General features: G+C 42.5%; 1 protein-coding gene across 1 annotated transcript; it reads left to right on the plus strand.

Moving 5' to 3' along the window:
- Positions 1 to 7,759: 7,759 nt before the first annotated feature.
- cd44b (CD44 molecule (IN blood group) b) lies at positions 7,760 to 21,227 on the plus strand. Its single transcript, XM_069687300.1, has 8 exons — positions 7,760 to 8,138; positions 15,138 to 15,303; positions 15,659 to 15,801; positions 15,935 to 16,000; positions 17,492 to 17,896; positions 19,079 to 19,168; positions 19,263 to 19,341; positions 19,521 to 21,227. Exons 1-8 carry the CDS (start codon positions 8,072 to 8,074, stop codon positions 19,738 to 19,740), a joined length of 1,236 nt encoding a protein of 411 aa, XP_069543401.1. The 5' UTR covers positions 7,760 to 8,071; the 3' UTR covers positions 19,741 to 21,227.
- The last annotated feature ends 58 nt before the right edge of the window (positions 21,228 to 21,285 follow it).

The following is a 21,285-nucleotide window of genomic DNA, read 5'->3' on the forward strand; positions in this document are numbered from 1 at the left end:
AATGCACTTTGACAAGGCAGAGACGCTGCCCTTGAGGCACGTTTGTTTTTATGTGCTGCATTAACTGATTTTTCTTTTCTGGGCTTTCTTCATTTTTATTCAGAATGTAAATTACTTAAGGTGAGCTGTGTTTTATGTGTATTATACATTTAGCAATGGAATAGAGGTACAAGAACATAAATATTTAATTCTATTACGGCCAGGGCTGTCGTGAAAATCACTCTCTAACTCAAATAACCGTCTTTTCCCCTACTGCTCAGCTTTTATTGCAACCCCTCACTTGCTCCAGTGACTGTGGCGTGAGGACATTTTGTTCACTGGTTGCTGTGGTATCAGATAGAGATGTGTGCATTCTGCGTTTAGGAGAGGGAGACTTACAGGCGGTAGTACAGGCAATTGGCACGGCCCAGCTGTTTCCTACAGTATGCCCACTGTTCGGCCGGCCATTTGCAGACACACACATACACCTTCCTCGGGGCTAGTTGCCACAGCGATGGGAGGTACACTCAAATAAAAAGTGAGGAGAGGACACAAACGGTGCCCTTTAACATTTAGGCTTGAGTCATAATGACCATACAACAATGTGGGCATGAGTCAGAGATGTTCACATGCAGCTTCGTCATTGTTTGTGCATGAAACGTCATATAAACATACGTTTTTTTGTATTTTAACACCACATTGGAGGCCAAATTCCACCGTCTAACATCTCCTCTCAGACCCAGACTTATCCCTCTCTTCCACTTATCTCCTCCTCATAGAATATAAATGTGTTATTGCTCGATGAGCCGTGCTCATAATCCAACCGCAATGTTGTGTGAGTCTTTATCTGCGAGCGCAACTTCCCCGGCTGCCAGAAAGAGATACAGCAGCTTCACACATTAACCTGAGATCAGGGTAAATGCAGAAATTGACACAGCTGCTTAAGAAGGCAGAACTGGCGTGCAAGCCGCCATCAAAGCACATGAAAAAAAAAGCACAAGATGAAGTGACAGGAAGTGAACACAAATGTGTATATACCGCTACACTGAGCGGTTTTAGTGTGTTAATTTTCCTAGAAATGTAGGTTGCTGTCTCGTCTGTTTGTACCCGCATGAGATGTTTGTGTTGGGGAAAGTCTCAATTATTCATTTGGTATGCAATTTCCTTCAGACCTTATATGCACGATGACATACACAATTCTTACCGTTGAGGCAATATCCTCTTTCTTCATTGCTTGTAACTAAATCAAGATGGTGAAACCATGTTCCTTTATTAGCCTGAACCTGCTTTACCTCATTTTGCTATCAACTCGACTGCAACTGTTCAGCGCAGCGCTTGAACAATGCCCTTCCAAATATCAGCTCTGCGAATGCACCACAACAGATCCTGACATTTCCGCAGCTTCCTGCCGCAGTCTGACATTTACGCCTCTGACTGCCGGGCCGCCAATCTCCGCCCGGCCATCTTGTTCTGAGTAACAGCTGGATAAGAGAGTCGCCAGACACAAGGCATCAGATTTGTTCCGACCGAGCTTTTGATGAACTGTGTGCAGGGTCTTGAAGATAGAGTGGGGGCTCTGGCTGGCGTGTAGGTCAGACTCATGGACGCGCAGCACAGCGCAGAGTGATGGAGGCAGTTGCTATGGAGACCAGTGTGCACTTCTGGTGTGCTGATATTTGGACGTCCTTCATATCCGCTGTTGACACATAAATGTGGTTATTCCAAACAGCAGAAATAGTGATTGAATGTCTGTGGGGTTTTGAAAACACATCCAATGCCAGGGTTGGAAGCACCTCATGACTGACAAGAAAAACAGGGTGTGGTTTGGGTGCACCCCACCCTTTTCTCTATCCAGCCCCTCCCAGGAACACCTTTCAAATTAAATCACATATATTTTGGATGGAATTCTCTGTCTTTTTAATCAAGTTTTGTAGCATGAAATGGGGAATAAATGATGAATAATTTGACTGATTCCAAAGGAACTTGATGGTTTTATCATCCCATAATGAACCATTTTAATCTGATTGGCCTCAGGACTCCATCACTGTCTCTGTCTCTGCTCTCGCACACAGAGAGAGACACATATTTCTTTGTGTGAACAGGCTTTGTGAGTGATCAGGGTTGGTGAGAGGCTTTCTCTCATCCACATTATCTCACGCTCAAGTTTGTTCAACCATTGTTGGCAGGATTTCCTCTGGTCTCCCCATTTTCCCTCAACACCAGCACTTCTCCATTCAGCCATCTTTTTAATATATCTATTTTTTAAACAATATATCATTTTCAAACTCAGTAGGTGTTTTAAAATCATCAGTAACTATAGCGATTGGGAAACTGGGTCTTAAATTCAAAGCCTCAAACGTGTAGAATAATCGGCAGTAGGTTGTAAATTAAACAAGCTAAGCTCTTCTGTTTAAATGAAGGTTATAATAAAGTGGGATGCAGGCTGTGCTCACAAACCCTGCCATGAAATAACCGCCTCCCACTTCCTTCTTCAGGCTGAGTTACACCATGATGTCATTTCTTTAAAAAGCTTCCTTTACACCCAACGTCAAGCTTCCTGTTGAAGTGTTTTGAAAGGAAGCACATGTTTATCAACTACAAACTGAATGGCATCCGCAAAGACTTCACCTGTGAGATTACTCGATTATCATCACCGTGCTGACTGAGAGTATATGAGCTCGGGGGATGACACAGGACATTCCTGATGGCTATACAGTACTCTGTGACACTCACTGTCCAAACACGCCCGCTCTGCTGTCCCAGCACCCAAACACAAGCGAGGCCCTACTTTGTTGTTATTGCACAAAGCCCGGCCTTTTGAAGCACTCCAGTCATGCTCCTATGACGCCCGAATAGCTCACTCAGCCTGGGACTCTGCATGGTGAGACAAAGCTCACGTATCGGCCAAAGGTAGAGGACAAGGACACTCTCCTGACCAGGCCCGCCCATAGAAATGGCGGGGCCCCTTAGAGGTCCATCCACTGGACCCTCCTCAAATCTAATTTATTCATATCAATACATGGGCTTGGTCTCTCAACATGCTCTCCTACATTGACACATGTAAAGCCCCTTTCCCACTGGTCAAAAAACCTGCTAACACGCTTTTTTGCTTTTGGGAAAGGTTACAATCTGCATTCGGACCCGAGTCAAGACGGTCTGGTCTACTGTTGCGTCACCAAACGTTGTCCTGGCGCCTAGCAACAGGTAGCTAGTAGGCTAACTAGATAATTTGTTTCAAGGGCCCTTTCGTTTTCTTTAACACGTGTAACATTTGCTATTCGACTGAGTTGAAACCCAAAACGTTGACATTTTAAAGTGTGTTCCTTTGCTGTTAAAAAGTCCACCATTTCATTTGAATTAGCGCACAATGCATCTCAATGGGCAGTGATCCATTGCATGCATCCTTCGCAGCCGGGGAATCAGCGGACGCATATGAGGGCTGCATCTGAAGGAGCCTTCGAATAGGGACAACCTTTGACACGCTTCTGTAACGCAATCAGCCTTCAAATACGGCCTTCGAAGGATGCAGCCACTGGATTGGGACACAGCTACAGAAGAATGACATACAACGACGAATTTGTTCTTTGTTTCGTGCAAGATGCAGCAACACGGGCAAGACAGCGAGGTGAGAGCTTCTTCTGATCCGTGGGTAATTTTGTTGTTCCCCCCTGTTTCAGGCGCGTTTGTGATGTCAGACAGCGACACAGCACAAAAGAGCCTGAAAGGAGTACACTCCACTGGCAATGGGAAATTTTGCGGGTCGTCCCGGGTCTGAAAAAACAACGGCAATGTGCTAATTTTGGTGGGAAAGGAGACACAAAAGACAGGCCAATACTCTAACAGCATTTCCCTGCCCTTGTGTTTTTCTGGCCATTTTTCTGGATTCACCGAGCTACAGGAGTCAGTATACTTTTGCAGCCAGCTTCCCTTTCATGTCCAAATTAGCAGCCTGTGTTTTGGGTCCGGGCTTATAGAAGTAGACTCAACAACATCATTAGTATCCAGAGAAGTCGATTGGTTTAAATTCTGCCGTTGGGGTTAAAAAAAGAAGTTAGTAGTGGTAGTGCCTTTACTGGTGCTAGCTACCTCCTGGTCAGTCACATTAGCTGTAACGTTGGCTGCCACCTGGCTGTTGTTTGTCTCTTCAGCCTGTCTCGGAGCAGCTTTCTGAGCTTACTGAAAAAAGTTGGTCAGCACATTAGTGTTGGGTCAAAAGCAAACTCCCATTTATTCTTCTCCTTAATTTTTCAATATCCCCATTTATGCACAGGTGCTAGCGTGGCTAGCACTCCGAAATAGCTATCCTAGTAGGTAATTAGTGCTTCACACTGGACATTTTATATCAGTTTTCATTATTAAACAGGCTATTTTTTACTAAAGAAACAATTAATGATATTTTTGTTCTGAAAATTGTTTGGGCTCCTGTTAAATATTGGTTATTGTTGCTTATATTTGAGATGAACAAAATTTACACTGGTCTCAAATGGGCGGCCCTGCTCCTGACCACTTCCCACACTTCCTTAGAGACCTCCAGCACAGGCAGCAAACATAATAAATAGACTTAAAGTAGTAACAGGAAGTTGTCAGATAAACACACAAGCACCTGTCTATAAATTCCCAAGAGGTCACATGTTCTTCCTCCAGTGAAATGAAGTAAAATTTGCGGTTGCTTAATGTTATCGTTGTCGCCAAGGGATCTTGCACACAAATATTCAACACCAGAACCATTTAGTCCTCACTATTACACCACATCTGTGCAAACACTCATATCCACCACATGTTTAGACAGTGATGGTGTGTTTCATCCACCTCTGTGCGTATAAGGACATCTTGCAATCTCCTCTAGTCACATACCAGTGAGTGTGCCGGTCGGAGGGAAAAAGACGCACAGCCGTAGAGGAATGCTGAGGAGGTGCCACGCCACAATGATTCCCAGCCACAAGGCAGTCTGATGCATGTGTGTGTCCTCACTGAGTAACCATCATGGAAACCGTTTTATTTTTTTTGTTGCGTAGCGGCTGACTCAGCTGTCTGATGTTTAATTTAGGATTCAGTCATGCCCATTATGCAGCTGTTTTCTTTTTTTTGCTGCTGTAGCGTCACGCAGATAATAACCCTGACACCTGGGTTAACTGTTAACTCGCTGAGGTTGAGTTTTGAAGCCACTTTACACTTGAATGATAAATATCACCTGCATTCATGTTAAACAGAGTTCAACTAAGGTCAGCAATTTACTTAACCTCTTTAGGCTGACAGTGATTAAGAGTTTTGTGCATTTTGTCGTACTCAAGTGTTGACTCTTTTGTCTGTATTTTTCAGTCTAGCCTACATGGGACTGTGTGCTTATTTAGCTGTTTGAAAAGAGATTTATCAATCACAGCAAATGTTACACATTGACCCAACTATTCATTAAAGGACTGGGCTGTCTTTGTGTCAATGTTTTCTCTCCAGAGACAGAAACTAGGACGGACATTGTTCAGAGAAGGAAGAGAATCAGGCTGGATAATCATTTGTCTTCAGACCCTCTTTTACTTCCTTTCCGTCTCGCACTTCTTTTTCTCCATTAACTCATCTGAGCCCATTTTACATTTTTATTTCCAGTCATACCTTATTAGATTGAACTTTAAATTATATTTAATTCACTTTCACTACACTTCATAAAAGAGAAAATGCATTAAAAACAGATGACAAGGTAAGGTAAGCTTTATTATTGCAGTGCATGTCATACACAGGGGGGAATTCAAACAACATTGGTTTGCATAAGAAACCATGAACTAACCTTTGACATGTTTGCTCATGCCATACGCAAGCTTGTATCTTTGTTGTTATTGCTTCGGATGTGCCACCGTGGCAACAGCTAAAACAGGAAGTGGCTTGTATCTGTAGGATTAGAGGTGTGAATCTCTCTGACAAACTTCTGTTTCGACCTTTAATTCTGGGGTGAAATCATGGGTGGGTGTGAATTCAGTTGTCAGGGGAAAACAAATGTGTGAATGTTGAATCTGCGTCCGATATCACGGCTAACACTCAGTATGACATTTTTAAACTCTTCTCTAACATGTTCTCAAAACCTAATCTAAACATTCTCCAAGTAAATATTAGTCTTTGTATTTTCACAAAGACCATCTCTGTTTTTATTTATGAAACCACATGACCTATTGCTATAATCATTGGTTTGCCCAATAACAGGGGTCAGTAGAGGCTAAAGGAAGTCAAGGTAAGGTTGGTCCTACAGTTCCACTGGGAGTAGGCTTGTTATTGTTCTCTGTGTCTTGCTTCACAATGAGTTGCTTCCTTTTCCTGCATTATGTTTAGATCATGTGTGATAGGCATTGTATCTTTGTCTTTATGTTCAGGTGTAGGCTATTCTGGTGTTTTTAGCCATGCTAGCGACATGACTCTAGGGATGGCAGTGTCGTTCTGTTGGAAAGTAGATTGTTTCACTACTTTGGTCCATAGGCTACTGAATATCTCGACAACTAGAAGATGCGTTGAAATGTTGAAAGTGATTCTTTAACTTTTCATTTTGAGTCAACGCCAGTTTTACTTTTCCAAAAGCCTAAACTTAATACCTACAAAGCTAACACCCATTCGCCTGTACTCTGTGTTAAGCATTACATAGGAAACATTAGCATGCTAGCACATGAAACGAAGATGGTAAGCATGATAAACATTGCTTAATAACTGTTAGCTTTATCATTTTGAGCATGTTAGCAAGTTGATGTTAGCACTTAGCCAATGTGCCTAAGCACAGCTTGACATTGCTGCTAGCATGGCTAACTTCAGGCTCGATTTACACTTCCTGTGTTTCACAGCTAACATGCGTTACAAGTTTCTGGTTAGGAACATCTTTCTGGTGTTTGTCCCGTGCTCATACAGGCTAAATGAGCTGGAAAAGCTGTAATGTGATTGTCATAAGCTGCCGAGTGAAATAGGCCAGTTAAGTGCTGTCCCCATGACCACTAAAGTACTGGCCATGCTGCGCCATTAGACATCCTTTACGGCTAGTTGGTAAGGAAGTCACAGAATTAGACTGCCGTTACACGCAGTTCTTATCACAGTTGTTTATTTGATTGCTCAATCACATGCAAACGCAAGATACGCTGTTGTCGGGGAGATTCCAGAATCCTGAGATGGCTCCATCTGTCACCTGGCGAAGCAAACTGTCGAAATTCGAGATAAGAATAGAGGCAATTCATTTATTCATGATGGAAATGGAAAATACTGGAACATTATTGGAACAGGTTTTTATGACTATTTTTGTCTCTCTCTTGGCCAATCAATGCAAGGAGATGAAAGCAGGTAAAAACAGATGTTAGACACAGAAAAGTTTGCAGTATATCAGAGTTTCTTTTAATGGTTTGATCTATAGAAACTGAGGTGCCTCTCCATGAATCGATGTGACCTCTTTGAATTGGACACACTGACATATACAGCAAGAGCGACAGAGAAAATCTGATGCATTGAAAATGGAGTGCGGACTGAACAAAAGACCAGATGGGCTCTCAGAAACTGTTGCTGTCAGGAACATGAAAAGAGGAAAAAGGGAGGGAGAGCTGGAGACAGGGAGGGAGGGAAGGATAAGCAGCCAGACAGAAGCAGAGATCACCTTCTTCTTATCCATTACAAACTGTAGAGGCAGGAAGAGGAGAGAGAAAGAGCAGAAGAGAAGCTGTGTGAGGTGGGTCGGGAGGCGAGAGGAGGTGGGGCGAGTGTGGGAGAGGCAGAAGGGTGTGTGTGCTCACATGAACCGCTCTTCCCCTCCAGTGTGTGTGTGCCACTCGCTTCTGTGTCTTTCGGGCAGTGAATAGAAAAGTTGGAGCAAAGTCTGAGTCAGCTCCAGCAGCTACCAGACACTCACAGCGACTCCCTCCCCAGTGACAGGTTCCTTCTCTCTCTCTCTTTTCTAACTGCTCTCTCTCTCACTCATTCAGTCTCTCTCTTTTCAAACACACACACACACACACACACACACAACTTACACACAAACCACCCGTCTCTCCTGGCAGAGGGAAGACAGGACCACTGGAGAACTGTTACACACCTTTACTCCCAGCTACTCACCCAGCCATCGCCAGACTCTTCACCCAGGATGTGGACGCTTCTCTTGGGGGTCACCTTTGGATTACTGGCCTCCTCCAGGTCGGAGGAACTTCAAGGTGAGGAGACTCTGACTTTACCCAGCGGATTGCTCTTTGTTTGGGGATTTTTTAAACCTTATTCTGCATTCATTTTGCCTGGCTGATTTCAGGACTAGACTATATTGTCCCTTTTTCACTGTTCGAGCCTTGTTGAGAGTGTAAGTGAGCGCTCATGTGAGGAGAAGACAGTGAAAGAAAGAAAGAGGAGGCTGTGCTTGTTGCTGCTGCTGCTGCTGCTGCTTGTAGAACGGATGAGTGGATGCCGGCAAGAGAGCGTGTGCTACACCAGCGCAGACAGGCTTACGTCTGGCAGTCTGAGACTCCTGATAGACACAAAGGAGACTCCTGCTCACTCTCTGTCTGACACACATTCGCACCCAGGAAAGTGAGCCTTATTTATCAAGGTTTTTGGATGCCCTGCGAAGCTTTCTTCTTTTCAGGTAGAAGCAGAAATAGAGAGTTTTTATTCTTTTGCTGTGCTGTTACAGCTGGGGTCTTTGCTGCCACGCTTAATGCTTTATTCCCTGACACAAAGGATGTTCAGCAATCGCTCGCTCCCCCCCCCTCAATGTCTCCCTCTTTTCCCTTTGTCTCTTTCTCACATGTGCTTTCTGTGTAAGCTTTAGATTGGATTTGTAGCTCGGAGCGATATATCTCTGGAGGTGTAGTTGGTACTGAATCAAACAGGTCTGGGTTCGTCTGGCTCTGTTCCCTGAGGAGGTGGTATAGTGGGGTTGTTCACAAAGACTCCCTATGGCAATGCACCAAATAACAATCAAGCTATAAATTTGACCAGTATTTAAAGGCAAATAAGAGACAAGCTAGACAGCCTGTATGTGCACTGTATGTAGGATGAGGCAAGGGGGTGCCCCCCTCCTCGACTCACCAGTCTTTCAACATGTGCTCCTCGTGTGCTGGGGACTTGTGAGCTTTCCTGTGTCTTTGTGGGTGTAAGTCTATGCTTGACTTTGTGAGTAATTGGTGTCTGGTAAGAAGTGTCCTGCTGTGGTTTCCACTTGTCCTGATCAATAAGTTGTCTTCAAACCTTAAACCTGTGGCTGTGTTTTGACTCAAGCACATCATTAAGAGCAGGTCTCATGGACTTGTGGTCAGGCCAGTTGACCAAGAGCCTACAAGCCCAACAGTGCGTCTGTTTACATATTTATGTTTGTTATTATTTTATTTTAGTAGTACTGCTGTGAAGACAGCTGGATAGGTGCAGCAATCGTGTCTGAATCAAATTTCCCATTAGGGACAATAAAGTGTATCATATCCTATTGTTTCTTACTGCATGGTATGGTATCGTATTATACAGTAATGTATCGTATTGTATCAGACTGCATCGTGCCATACTGCATTGTATCTTGCCGCACCGCATCTTATCATATAGTATCTTATCATATGATGTCGTATCATATCGTACCACATTATATCAAACAGTAAAGTATTGTATCGTACCGTACCGCATCGTATTGTAGGATGTAGTATCTTATAATATTGTATCATATCGTACCGTATTATATCATACAGTATTGTATCATATCGTATCGTACCGTACCGTACTGCATCGTATCATATAGTGTCTTATCCTATCCTACCGCATCATATCATACACTATCTTACTGTACCGTATTGTACCAGAACCTACCATATAGTATCATATCATATTGTACTGCATCGTATCATATACTATTGTACTGTATCTCACCACATCGCAATATAAACTATCGTACCATACCGTACCGCATCGTATCACATAGTATATATCATATAATATATACTGCGTCGTATCGTATCATTGATAATATCGTTTTAAATTGTATAGTATTGTATAGTAACGCATTGTATCGTATACCCTAGCATGTATGATTCAACAGAAATTGTCATTTCAATACAATTCTCAATAAAAGTTCCCCTTATGCATTTTAATTTATATGTATATGCAGTCCTGCGAGAAATGTAACAAAATACCAATTTAGAATAATCAAAGGTATTAGGGCACTCCAATAATTTTGTTTAGATTTTGTATTTTGTTTGTTTTGAGACTTAATGTCTATTATCCATCTATCATCTCAATTTTGATACTATATCACAGTATCATACTATCATACTATATTTCAAACTCAACTGTCAGTGCTCTTATGTCTTTTAAATTTCCAATAATGCCCATAAAAGTCTACAGATTCTCCACGCAACAACATACTGACCATCAAGTCCTGCTTTTTCCATGCAGATGTTAAGACACTCTCTCTCCCTCACACATACAAATATAAATGCATGCACTCGTCCAACCTGACCGCTGGACTTCCCGCAAATGTGGCCACCATTGCCATGTACCGGTGTCATGTTTCAAGGTGAGGGGTGGTCAGGGGCCCTGTGGACTGGTACCGGGCCCTGACAAAGAGGGCTTGTGCCTGTACGTGCTGAGTACCATCTAATGCCACCTGAGACTCTCGGACACGTGTTTGCCCTCTCCACCTATGTACCCTCCTCTACAAACCAACCACCCTGAAGCTGAAAAGCCCTCCACCACTATCTTGTATAACTCCTTTCCTCTTTTAATTAATTCCTCTTTACCCAGATCTTTGACACTGGCTGAACTGGTCTTTAACAGTGCAGGGGTCCTCGTATTCCAGGTCTCCTCTGTCTCTTTGTGTGCTTTTAAACCTTGTAATTACTTTTTTAAAACCTTTTTGTGAGTTTCAGTCTCCCTCCCCACACTCCCCCCCTGTCTGCTTTTCCCTCTCGTGTACACTAAAGTCTTTGTGTCCTTGGGAAAACTGCTCAGAAAGATCTTGGTAATGTACACACATCCCTGAATGAGGCAGTGATTTTCTAACTCACTGTATCATCAGGCATAACTGCAGATTATACTGGATACACTTTGATTTTAGGCACAAAGGCACTGAAATGTGCATGTCAGGACAAAAAGGGAAAAGGTTCCAGACGCTAGTAGGATAAATGAAACACACAGTTACTTCAGAGGAGTAGTTTGACATGTTGGAAAGAGGGAATTCTTTCAAAGAATCATAATTGTGGAGCTACAGGGAATGTTAGCTTAGCCACAAGATTTAGCGCACTTAGCAAAATGTTGTTCTAAAATGTTTGTATTATAGTGTTGTATGTGTATAAATCTTAACAGTTAGCTTTAGATGTGTTGTTGAACATATGAGCTATGGCGAGAGGTAGACGCTTGTCCCTTGTCCTGCTTTTGAGCTAAGCTAGGCTAGCTGCTAACCTTTTTGAAGCAATAAGCATATGTAAGGCAATTTCTTCAAAAACAAACACAGATATTTTCATAAAATATGTGGTCCATATTGTAGAAACATCAGTAGAACATATCACAGTTTGACAGTTAGCTTGTTGTTCTAACTAAAGAAGGCAGTGAAAGACTTCTGCTGCGCAAGGTCTCTTGTGTGCAACTCTGCTAAAGTCTCCTTTATCTTCACATCTAATTGTTGAAGGTCAGGTTTCTTATCACAGATCATCTATTTGGATCCACTGAAACCTCCGTTTTAATTTAGAGGAGAGCTTTAAGGCTAACATTTAATAAAAGGCAAAGGGAAAAAAAGTGCCCTTGCCCCTTTCTATTGGAAAGAAAGCTGGGCTTGCTTTACAAAGTGTATGTCAGGGGTGTAGGAAGGTGCAATGTGGTGAATGGAAATGCCACAGTAGAGGGAAAAACAGATAGTTAAGAGTCCTTATGGTGACCTTCAGGTAATGTTCTGAGTGTGTGTTTGTTGTGTGGGTGTGTGCGCACAAACACGCTTGCACCAGATCTCATGTTTCGCCTGTCCCACTGGCCTGGCTGACCTGTGACCAGCAGAGGGAAAGACAGGCCTGCTGACAGAGCAACTTCCCTCAAGCGTAATAATGTAGGAATCTGGACACCAGCTGATGACTGTGGCTAAAAGGATTTCACAGTAATAATGGGAGATATACTGTAGATTCTCTTTTCCAGCCTGGGATTCCTGCACTCAGGACACATGAGAAAACTTAAGTGAGAAATGTCTCAAATGCAGTAAAAATGCAGGTTAAGAAGCCATTTATTGTGTTTGTTACTAATCTTGACATCAAGACACTAAATTTAGTGGCTTTCTTGCTGTGTCTAGACCCTAAAAAGGTTAGAACTGAAGACATTTTCAGCCACCTTTAAAGTGTGTGTGCATGTGCGTCTGTTATCTGCCGGTGTGTTTGCGCATCTGCATGCAGGGGGTACTTTGTACTTTATTGCTGGCATAGAAAAGACAAACAGAGGATAATGAGAGAAAACAAGAGAAGCAGAGAGAGAGAAAGTGAAGTGGGAGTGGAGAGTCGGGCTTGTCTATTACTTCTAGAGCAGCTGGAGGTTTTGGCAAGACGCTTTGTTTAAGCTCCCTTTCTCCCGGGTTCTGCACATCCAGCCTGTGCAGTCTCCTTGGTTTCAACTCTATTAGGTGACAATGGAGCCTTTGGGAGAGTCAGTGCCTTGGCGTAGAAGGCTTCTCGACTGTATAAAGACACCCATGTCTGTCCCTCTGCATACTAATGATAACTCCTCGGATTCATGTCAGGCTTCTTTTCAGCTCACTGATGGTTAGCCGTGCTCCCTTTGATCTCTCTGGGCAGGTTTGCAAGGCCGGGGCTGTTGTCTTGTTTTTCACTCCTTTTACTCTCAGGGACGCTGCGCCATGTGGCAGCAAGTGCTGAGTTTCTTTCAGGTGTGTGTGTGTGTGTGTGTGTGTGTGTGTGTGTGTGTGTGTGTGTGTGTGTGTTAGAGATAGAAGCAAAAAACTCCCTTAGAAAAAAAAGTGTTGGCACTTACTGGTGTTGCCTAACTGCGACTTGCTGCAGAGAGCTCCACTTCCTGCTGCTGCTTGCTCTGTGTTTACTCATAACAGCCAGTGGAAAAACATCTTTTCCAAGTCAGCTCTCTCCACAGCAAAGTCATAAACATGGCTGCCTTATAACAAACAGTAATTAACTTGATATTTGAGTCATATAGCTTCTCCAGTAGGGATATAAATATCTGCACGAGGGGATAACAACAACAACATATGAGACCAATATTGTGCCAATGTGTTCTCAATATTTATTTTTTATCATGCCTCACTACAGGATGCAGCCTATGAAATCTGTAAAGATGGTTGCTAGAAAATGCACTTCCTTCTTCAGTGCGTAACAGTGTGTCTTCATGGAGCATGTGATAACTGTGTGTATGTTGTTCTATAATGCAGAACAACAGCAACGCAGACCACAGCAACAATGATTGTCGGGTAGATTTGATACCGCTGAATGAAGCTTCACAACATAATGTATTCATACATTATAGGACTGATGAGTGAGAATACATTGTGTTATCCAGGCAGTGTATTTAATTGGTGTGATGGTATATATTTGTTTGGAAGAGGTTACAACTTTTTCAAGTTAAAGGCTTTAAAAAAAGAAAGAGAAAAATAACCGATATTGTGAACCATCTTTGGATTTTGTGCCAAAGCATGATCTCTACTTCCAACTTTAGTCTTCTTCCAACTTACAGTTTATATTTTCTGTTTCCCCCTGAAACTGTGAGCAACATCATCCAAATGAGAAAACTTGTGAATCAATATTTGTAATGTAGGGGAGGCATGAGAATCTTGAGAAATATGACATTTTCAGTTGTTTCATTTTCACAGCTGTTTTCCTGTACAAGTCAGTTGTCGTCGCTCTGTGACTTAGCCCAACACTTTCACAAGCTGTGAATGTGTCACCATGGTAGCACATTTAAACAAGAACTAAACAGATATGGATTTCCTCTTTACATGAAGTAAATCTTCATATGACATCCGTGTTCGTGGTCAAGCATCCTGCTTATGCTTTTCTTCTTGAAAACAATATTGACGCTCTGTTATTTGCTGCAAAGTTAGTCAGAACTGTCTGTTAAGCCTCCGCAGACTCTGGAGAAATCTGTTTCCTGAGCAAATTGTGTGTGTGTGTGTGTGTGTGTGTGTGTGTGTGTGTGTGTCCCTTGGTAATTTGAACAACTCTTACTGGGCGTTTTTGCTATTTATTTCTCAAAGCAAATAATCACCTGGTCATATTGGGAAGCCCCCCACCCTAAAATCTATTTATTGCCAGCTTTAAGCCTTCTTTTGTTTGCACATGCCGCCTCTTCACCTGTTCGGCCTAGTTTGCATTTTAGTTTTCATTTCAGTGGGTGGAAAGTCGTTTGCCTGAGGTTTCTCCTTCATTCAGGCAAACTTAAACAAATAGGCCGAACAAGGGATTGGATTGGTACAAAGTTTTGAGGAGTACCAACTCAAGCCAATACATTTCCAGGACCGTTGGCTGCTTTTGTTAAGACTATAGTGAAGGTTTCGATGCAATCTTCTAATCTAGAGAGTCAGTTAAACGGAGGAAAGCCAGGACTAGTCAGAGAAGGATATAATGTTCTATACAACAGCCAAGAGGATATTTCGCAACCAGGCAAACCAAATGTATTCTTATTAATGGATTATTATTGATGTATTGAGAATTTTTTATGCCTTTATTGATAGAGGACAGTGTTGGAAACAGGGGAAGAGAGAGTGGGGATGAAACGTGGCAAAGGGCCAGGGTTGGGAGTCGAACCCGGACTGCCGATTTAACCACTCAGCTAAACCAGCACCGAAATTGAGAATTTTTAACATGCTGCAAACACCAATAAAGCTTTTTTTTGTCCTCTCCTTGTTAAGTATACACTTGTTTGCACACTTTGGTTAGAACAAAAAAGGCTCTTAGTGAGGAGGCCCGGGGAGCTAAACTGTAGATAAGCACGAGCATGCTGCCGTCCTCATGATGCTCCTCTCCCAGACCACTCATCTGATTTAACCAGTCAACTCATGACTCACAACACACCTAACATTTATACATCAGGAATGTACTTATTATACATTTTATGGCTGTGACACTTTAAAGTGCACCATCATGATGTTGAATAGAAACAATAACCCATATACTGTATCTAACTTGTAATTAATCCTGTCAGACACTGACACTGAATCTTCTCTCTCCCTGCAGTGAATTCTCGCAGCTGCAGCTTTGCCAGGGTCTTTCTGGTTGAGGGAGCGTCCCGTCACTCCCTGAGCTTTGACATGGCTGTAAAGGTGTGTGAGCAGCTGGAGAGCACCTTAGCAAGTGAAGAACAAGTCAAGGAGGCCTACGCTAGTGCCATGCAGACATGCAGGTGAAGCCACACGCCTTGTTTACTTCACATCTGTATTTATTGTTTTGTTAAAAGACTCAGAAAGTGATTTTATCACCCCATCCCATTAGCTCATTATTGCACTCTATTGGTAGATGTGAAACCAGAAAAGAGGAAAGAGGTCTTTCAGTTTTAGTACACAGACACGCTACGTTTGTCATGTGATTACAACCACGTAAACTTCCAATGAAGGAAACCACCATTTGTTCCTCAGCTTTGTCTCTACTTCTCTTTTGTATGTTGAAATGTGTTTAGACGTCTACTACTTGGAGACAGATTACATCATGCAGTGTCCCAAAATATGTTTCCTTACAGTAATCTCATTGTGTCCATTCAGGAACGGCTGGACCAGCAATGTGAGCACGGCCATCCTCAGACACACTGAGCATGAAAACTGTGCCAAGAACGTGACTGGGTTCATCACCAATGCAAATATAAATCCTGATCAGCTCTTTGATGCCTACTGCTATGATGAACAAGGTGACTATACGCACAGGAAATGGACAGCTACACTTTATCAGACATATAAATGTACAGTCTGCATCGCACAGACATGTTGTATTGGCTTCTTTACATTGTGATGACGTCTCCTTCCTGATCCTTCATGTTTCAGTCGGGCCTGAAAAAAACTGCAGCGCTGCATTCAATTTGAATGTAAACTTGCCCTCTGATGAACCAGGTTAGTGCAAGAGGCCCATTCACACTTACCTTATTGTAGTTACAATGTGTCACCATGTATCCAAAAAATATATACAGTAATCAAACCAAAAATTGAACCTGATTCTGCCATTACACTGACTGAAATACAACCTTAAATGAACATAGGATAGGATGTCAACACTTAAAAACATGCAGAATGTCCAGCCATTAAAACTTATGCATAATGTTTTCATATTAAGCAACCATCAAAATATTGAATTCTAAACAATAAAGTTCCTATAATAAAATCTTTTGGACATCACCTCAGTCTAGTTATCCAATGATGTCATCTCTATCGTCAACAACAACAACAAGACAACTTCTAGCTTAGCTGGAGGCAGATATACAGTTAACTAGGGGCGTAATCGCAGGGTAACTTACGATACAATAGGATACGCGATACTATGCGTGACACATGGCCCATGATAACAATAATATCACAATACAGTGATTCTGCAATAATTGCTATATTGCATTGCATATTTGTAAATTAGCATCACATCACTGGAATTCAGTACCACAGTCAATAAGAGAGTCTAGTATACTAGTATATATATATTTTTTTTATCTAAAGCTAATATATTTCTTACTATTTTGTCAATGAAATAGTTTTTGTTGTTTTAAGATGCCACTAACATCTAGCAAAAGGGACTACCAATGAAAACTAGCCTTTCGCCTAACTCGGGTGCATTTACATTTTGTTTAAAAGTTGATTAATGTAAATTGTCCCTTTTCTTCAAGTCAACTATTAAATTAAAACATTTAAATACTGATATTTGGCGCCAGCCTATCGATAACTGTATTGCCCAAGTTGCACGAGTCGAGGATATGTCGCCATGTGGATAATTGTATTGCCCGAGTTGACGATATGTTGCCGTGTCGATGATAGTATTGCACGAGTCGACGATATGTTGCCGTATCAATAATTGTAAGGCACGAGTCGACGATATGTTGCCGTATCAATAATTGTAAGGCACGAGTTGACGATATGTTGCCGTGTCGATAATTGTATCGCACGAGTCGATGATGTGTTGCCGTATATTGCCATATCAATATTTTGTCCCACCCCTACAGTTTTTGTCTTTGGACAAACAATATCACAGCTGGGTGAGGTTACCTGTTACCTGCCTCAATATAGGAGTCAGTTGCTCCAACACTGTTAGTACAAGTTAGTCAATGCCCTGCAAGGAAGAACAGATTCACTTTTATTAAACATTTCTTACATTTCAAAACATAATCAAAACAATGAAATAAAACAAACTATAACAAGCAAGATATGACTCACTTTATGCCACGTTTAAATAGCACTTATATATATTTATATATATATATATATATATATATGAAAAAAAAAACAATTGGATTCACTTATTTCATAGAAATACACTGATACCTTTGTTCTGTTAAAAATGAAAAAGTTTAAATATTAAAAGTTATGTGTGGTTGTAACAAGCATCTATTCTCCACTCAGCGGACCCCTCGTCACAGCCTCCGGACCCGACAACAGCAGAAGGCCATGAAGAGAGCACCCCAAAGGCACAACCTGAGGATGCCTCCGATAGCGAGGGTGCTGATACCACGGTATCACCTGGTGAAGACGCTTTTAGGGATGCCATGGAAATCACTCCATCAGCTGCTACTATTCCCTCAGAGCTGAGTCCAGGTGAGGCCTCCACGGGGGATCCTGCAGCGAAGGAGAACGGCAGCGTGGGGCCCACTTTCACTCCCGGACACTTTGAGCAGCCCGCTGGGTCTGGGATGCTGCCGGAGGGAGCCTCTCCTACGGCCCCTGTTGGAGAGTCGGAGGAAGCACATGCTACCACGGAAAATGGGGGACATGCCATGGGGGCTGAGGGAGAGGGTTCAAGGACAGAGGGTAAGAAAATCACAAGCAGACACATAAGTGCACCAAATCAATGCACAAGTAGAGCTGTTTGTATGATTACACCAACGTATACAGAAATTTAAGAACCAACAACAACTGACAATATAATGCATTGCTCTACAATATTTGAAAAACACATTTCTGTAGTGCTAAGAATGTTTATATGGAGACTGCATCAAAGAGAATGAGTGCAGCAACCTCCTCTACAGTCCTTTTTGTATTTTAATGCATTGCAAGATTCCTGTTCTGTTTACACGAACATGCAATCATAGAAAATGAGTTAAAATAGATGTAAAAGGAAACATTGTTAAAGGGCAGCGCTTCCTGTCATGAGATGCAACAGGTTTAGAGGGGACTAAAGAAACTTTAAGATCACATGACGCCCCCTTGTGTTAGCTTGAGCGGTGGAGTGAATTCATAAAAAGCAGGCCATGGTGCAATTGTCCCCAAGAGCAGTTACAAGCAGGCTCAGCATGTTAATATAACATGCATTGAAACATACAGCATATATATGCAATTCAACTTTCAGTAAATCCAAGTACAATATTCAAATTATATCCATAAGCAAATGAGAAACAACCTTCTGTTTATAAAGAGGGATCTGGTTCAACAAAGCCTGCAGCCTCATGTAGGAATGAAAAAGCATCATCAGGCAGGAATTATTTCCTCTTCTCTTCAGCCACCAAGTTTCATGTTTTAAATATACTTAATTTTGGAAGAGTAACCGTGTCATTTCTAAGGGCTGCACGGTGATGTAGTGGATAGCGCCGTGGCCTCACAGCTAGAGCTAGAAGGTTCCTAGTTCCAATCACGGTTCGGATGAAGTGAGCCTTTCTGTGTGGAGTTTGCATGTTCTCCCCGTGCATGCGTGGTAATTTAACTCCTCCCACAGTCCAAAGACATGCTCGTTAGGTTCATTGGTGACTCTAAATTGCCTGTATATGTGAGTGAGCATGAGAGATATCTGTCTATGTATCAGTGTGATTGACTGGCGATCAGTCCAGAGTGTACCCCACCTCTCACCCAAGAATGACAGCTGGGATAGGCTCCAGCCCCCCGCGACCCTGATCAGGACAAGCGGTTTAGATAATGAATGGATGGAGGGTACTTCTAAGTTCAATTCATCAGTGAGTGACCTGTACAATTACAACCTTGTTTTTTGGCAACACGCAGCTCCACCCCAAGAGCGCCCTGAAGGCAAGGGTCGTGTCCTCGGTCCTTCTGGGCCTAAAGATGATCAACCTAAGAGCAGCGATTCTTCAAGTAAGAAACCACGCCAGTCAATTTAGAACATGTTGGGAAAAGTGGACTCCATAGCTTATTTACAGTGTTTCTCATGTCTTATTTCTCCCTCCAGACTGGTTGGTAATCATCGGCGTGATTGTTGCAGTTGCTGCCATTCTCTTCGTCTGTGTAGCTGTCGCTAAAAGAAACACGTATGGCTATTTATTTTCCACCTTACGCTAAAAGAGCTGTCATGTATTCTCCTGTTTTTCTGTCTTACTGTGCAGAGTAGTCAATAGTCACTGTTCCAATTCTCACATCATTTCCTGCCGTCTCCGGCCTGGCGAGAGAATCGATAATAAATAAATGTGCCTGAATGTGCTTTCCCCAGCTGGTGCGGCAGACAGCAGACCCTGATGATCACACCCAAAGATGGAGGCGAGGGGAACGGGGCGGCGGCGGCGGCGTCGGCGTCCGGCTCCCACGCCCAGGAGAGAGACCAGGAGATGGTGACCCTCATGAACAAGGAGAAGATCCAGGAGAACGGCAACACGGAGGAGTTCACCGTCATCACGCTAGAGGAGTCGCCGGATAAAGAGCAGCTGGCATGAGAGAGGAGTGGAGAAGCAGAGAGTATAGATGAGGAAAAGGAGGGATGTAGAGTGAGGAGGTGTTTGGGTGATTGGACGGGTGGGGGCTCCAAACACTGGGGGTAAAAACTGCTTACACTGAGTGAGGATGTGTGTGTGTCTAACTGAGGTACAAAGTTTTGTACTGGGTGGGACGTGTCACACCAACATGTGCAGCATTTTGTTTGTGTGGTATGCCAGCAGTCAAAGAGCGTCATGCATGGTGGGGCATCATGCAGGGGGTGTGAATGTGCTCTGTGTCAGTTTGTGCTTTGTTGATGATGGGACTGGGCGGGTGTGGGCTTTTAAAGGAAGGGGTGCTGGAGGACACACTGAAGACAAATGATTCTCCTTTTTAAAATAGGGGGAAATAATAAATCAATGATGAAAACTGGGATATTACATTTCAGATATCGCAAAAAAAATACGTAAATCAACCCTTGATGTGTTCCATATGTTTCATTTATTTGTCATGTTGTTGTAACCTTGTGTATATTTCAGACGTTGCCTGTGGACTTTGGTTTCCCCCATTTGCAAGAGAACTGGGGATGTCACTACCTTAATTTATGCAGCTTTGTTTCCCTTTTTCTTGGTCTCTGTATATAAAGTATATGTTTTGGAAATGCCTTAGCAGTAGCTGCCTGTGCTTTTTGTTGTTTGGTAGAGAAAAAAAAGGGGGCTTTGTATCCTTTTTTAAATAAAGGAATGTGTCATTTTTTGAGAGTTATTTATAGGAAACAGAACAGGGAGGATCGAGCTGATGTATAGCATCCAAAACTGAGCAAATGATGCACCACTGAAGTCAGTAAATATGAATTTATATGATATGCATGATGATATGAAGTCAGTGATGTTATCCTGAGGATAAGTAGAATGACAAGAAGGATGTATACATAGTATTTACACAGTGTGTACATTAATTAAAGAGTAAACAGAATTGGATTAACCATTTTTAATACAACATCTAAGCTCAGTGGATGACAGTGAGTGACAGCGGCCCAGCTTTAGGCACATATGATAATGTGGGGCTCGTGTGCTGTAAACACACAGCAGTGTAAAGGTTTCTCCGTACGAGAGAGGCCGTGACAACGTGGGGGGAGGGGTTCAATGAATGAGTCTTGTGTGTGCTTGCCCGGGCCTCAAAGTGCCAGTCACTCTGTACGTTCACACATGTCAACAAAATGCTGCAGTTTTTTCTACTGACCTTCTCATTGGTGAAATATATCATCCATCATGTCATATCAATATTAGTCCACGTGTGGCCGCTAATCTCTCCTGGTTTTCAGTGTAACGCTGAATTATAATCAGCCGTTTCAGACCGATTTTTTGTCTCTGACTTTTTCCTGCTTTCGCTCCTAAATGATTGACGACATGTAGCACGTGTAGGCAGGTTTTTATGACATATTAACAAAAGATGTCTCTGAATGGATTTGTAAAGTCATGACAAAATAAATGTGTATAGAAGAAGATGTGCGGGAATGTGGCGTTCATTCACTGATTGCTCTGTGTGTGCGTGCGTGTCTGGAG

Source organism: Semicossyphus pulcher, unplaced genomic scaffold (assembly GCF_022749685.1).
Source record: "Semicossyphus pulcher isolate SPU_LCO1_2020_fin unplaced genomic scaffold, fSemPul1.0.p SCAF_8, whole genome shotgun sequence".
Taxonomy (NCBI): domain Eukaryota; kingdom Metazoa; phylum Chordata; class Actinopteri; order Labriformes; family Labridae; genus Semicossyphus; species Semicossyphus pulcher.

What these genes read in the sequence shown, in the direction of transcription:
- cd44b (XM_069687300.1), top strand. Translation starts at nt 8,072, where the DNA reads ATGTGGACGCTTCTCTTGGGGGTCACCTTTGGATTACTGGCCTCCTCC. An exon ending in CAGGTCGGAGGAACTTCAAG is followed by an intron (nt 8,139 to 15,137) that starts GTGAGGAGACTC and finishes CTCTCCCTGCAG; the next exon opens with TGAATTCTCGCAGCTGCAGC. An exon ending in AGAGGGTTCAAGGACAGAGG is followed by an intron (nt 17,897 to 19,078) that starts GTAAGAAAATCA and finishes GGCAACACGCAG; the next exon opens with CTCCACCCCAAGAGCGCCCT.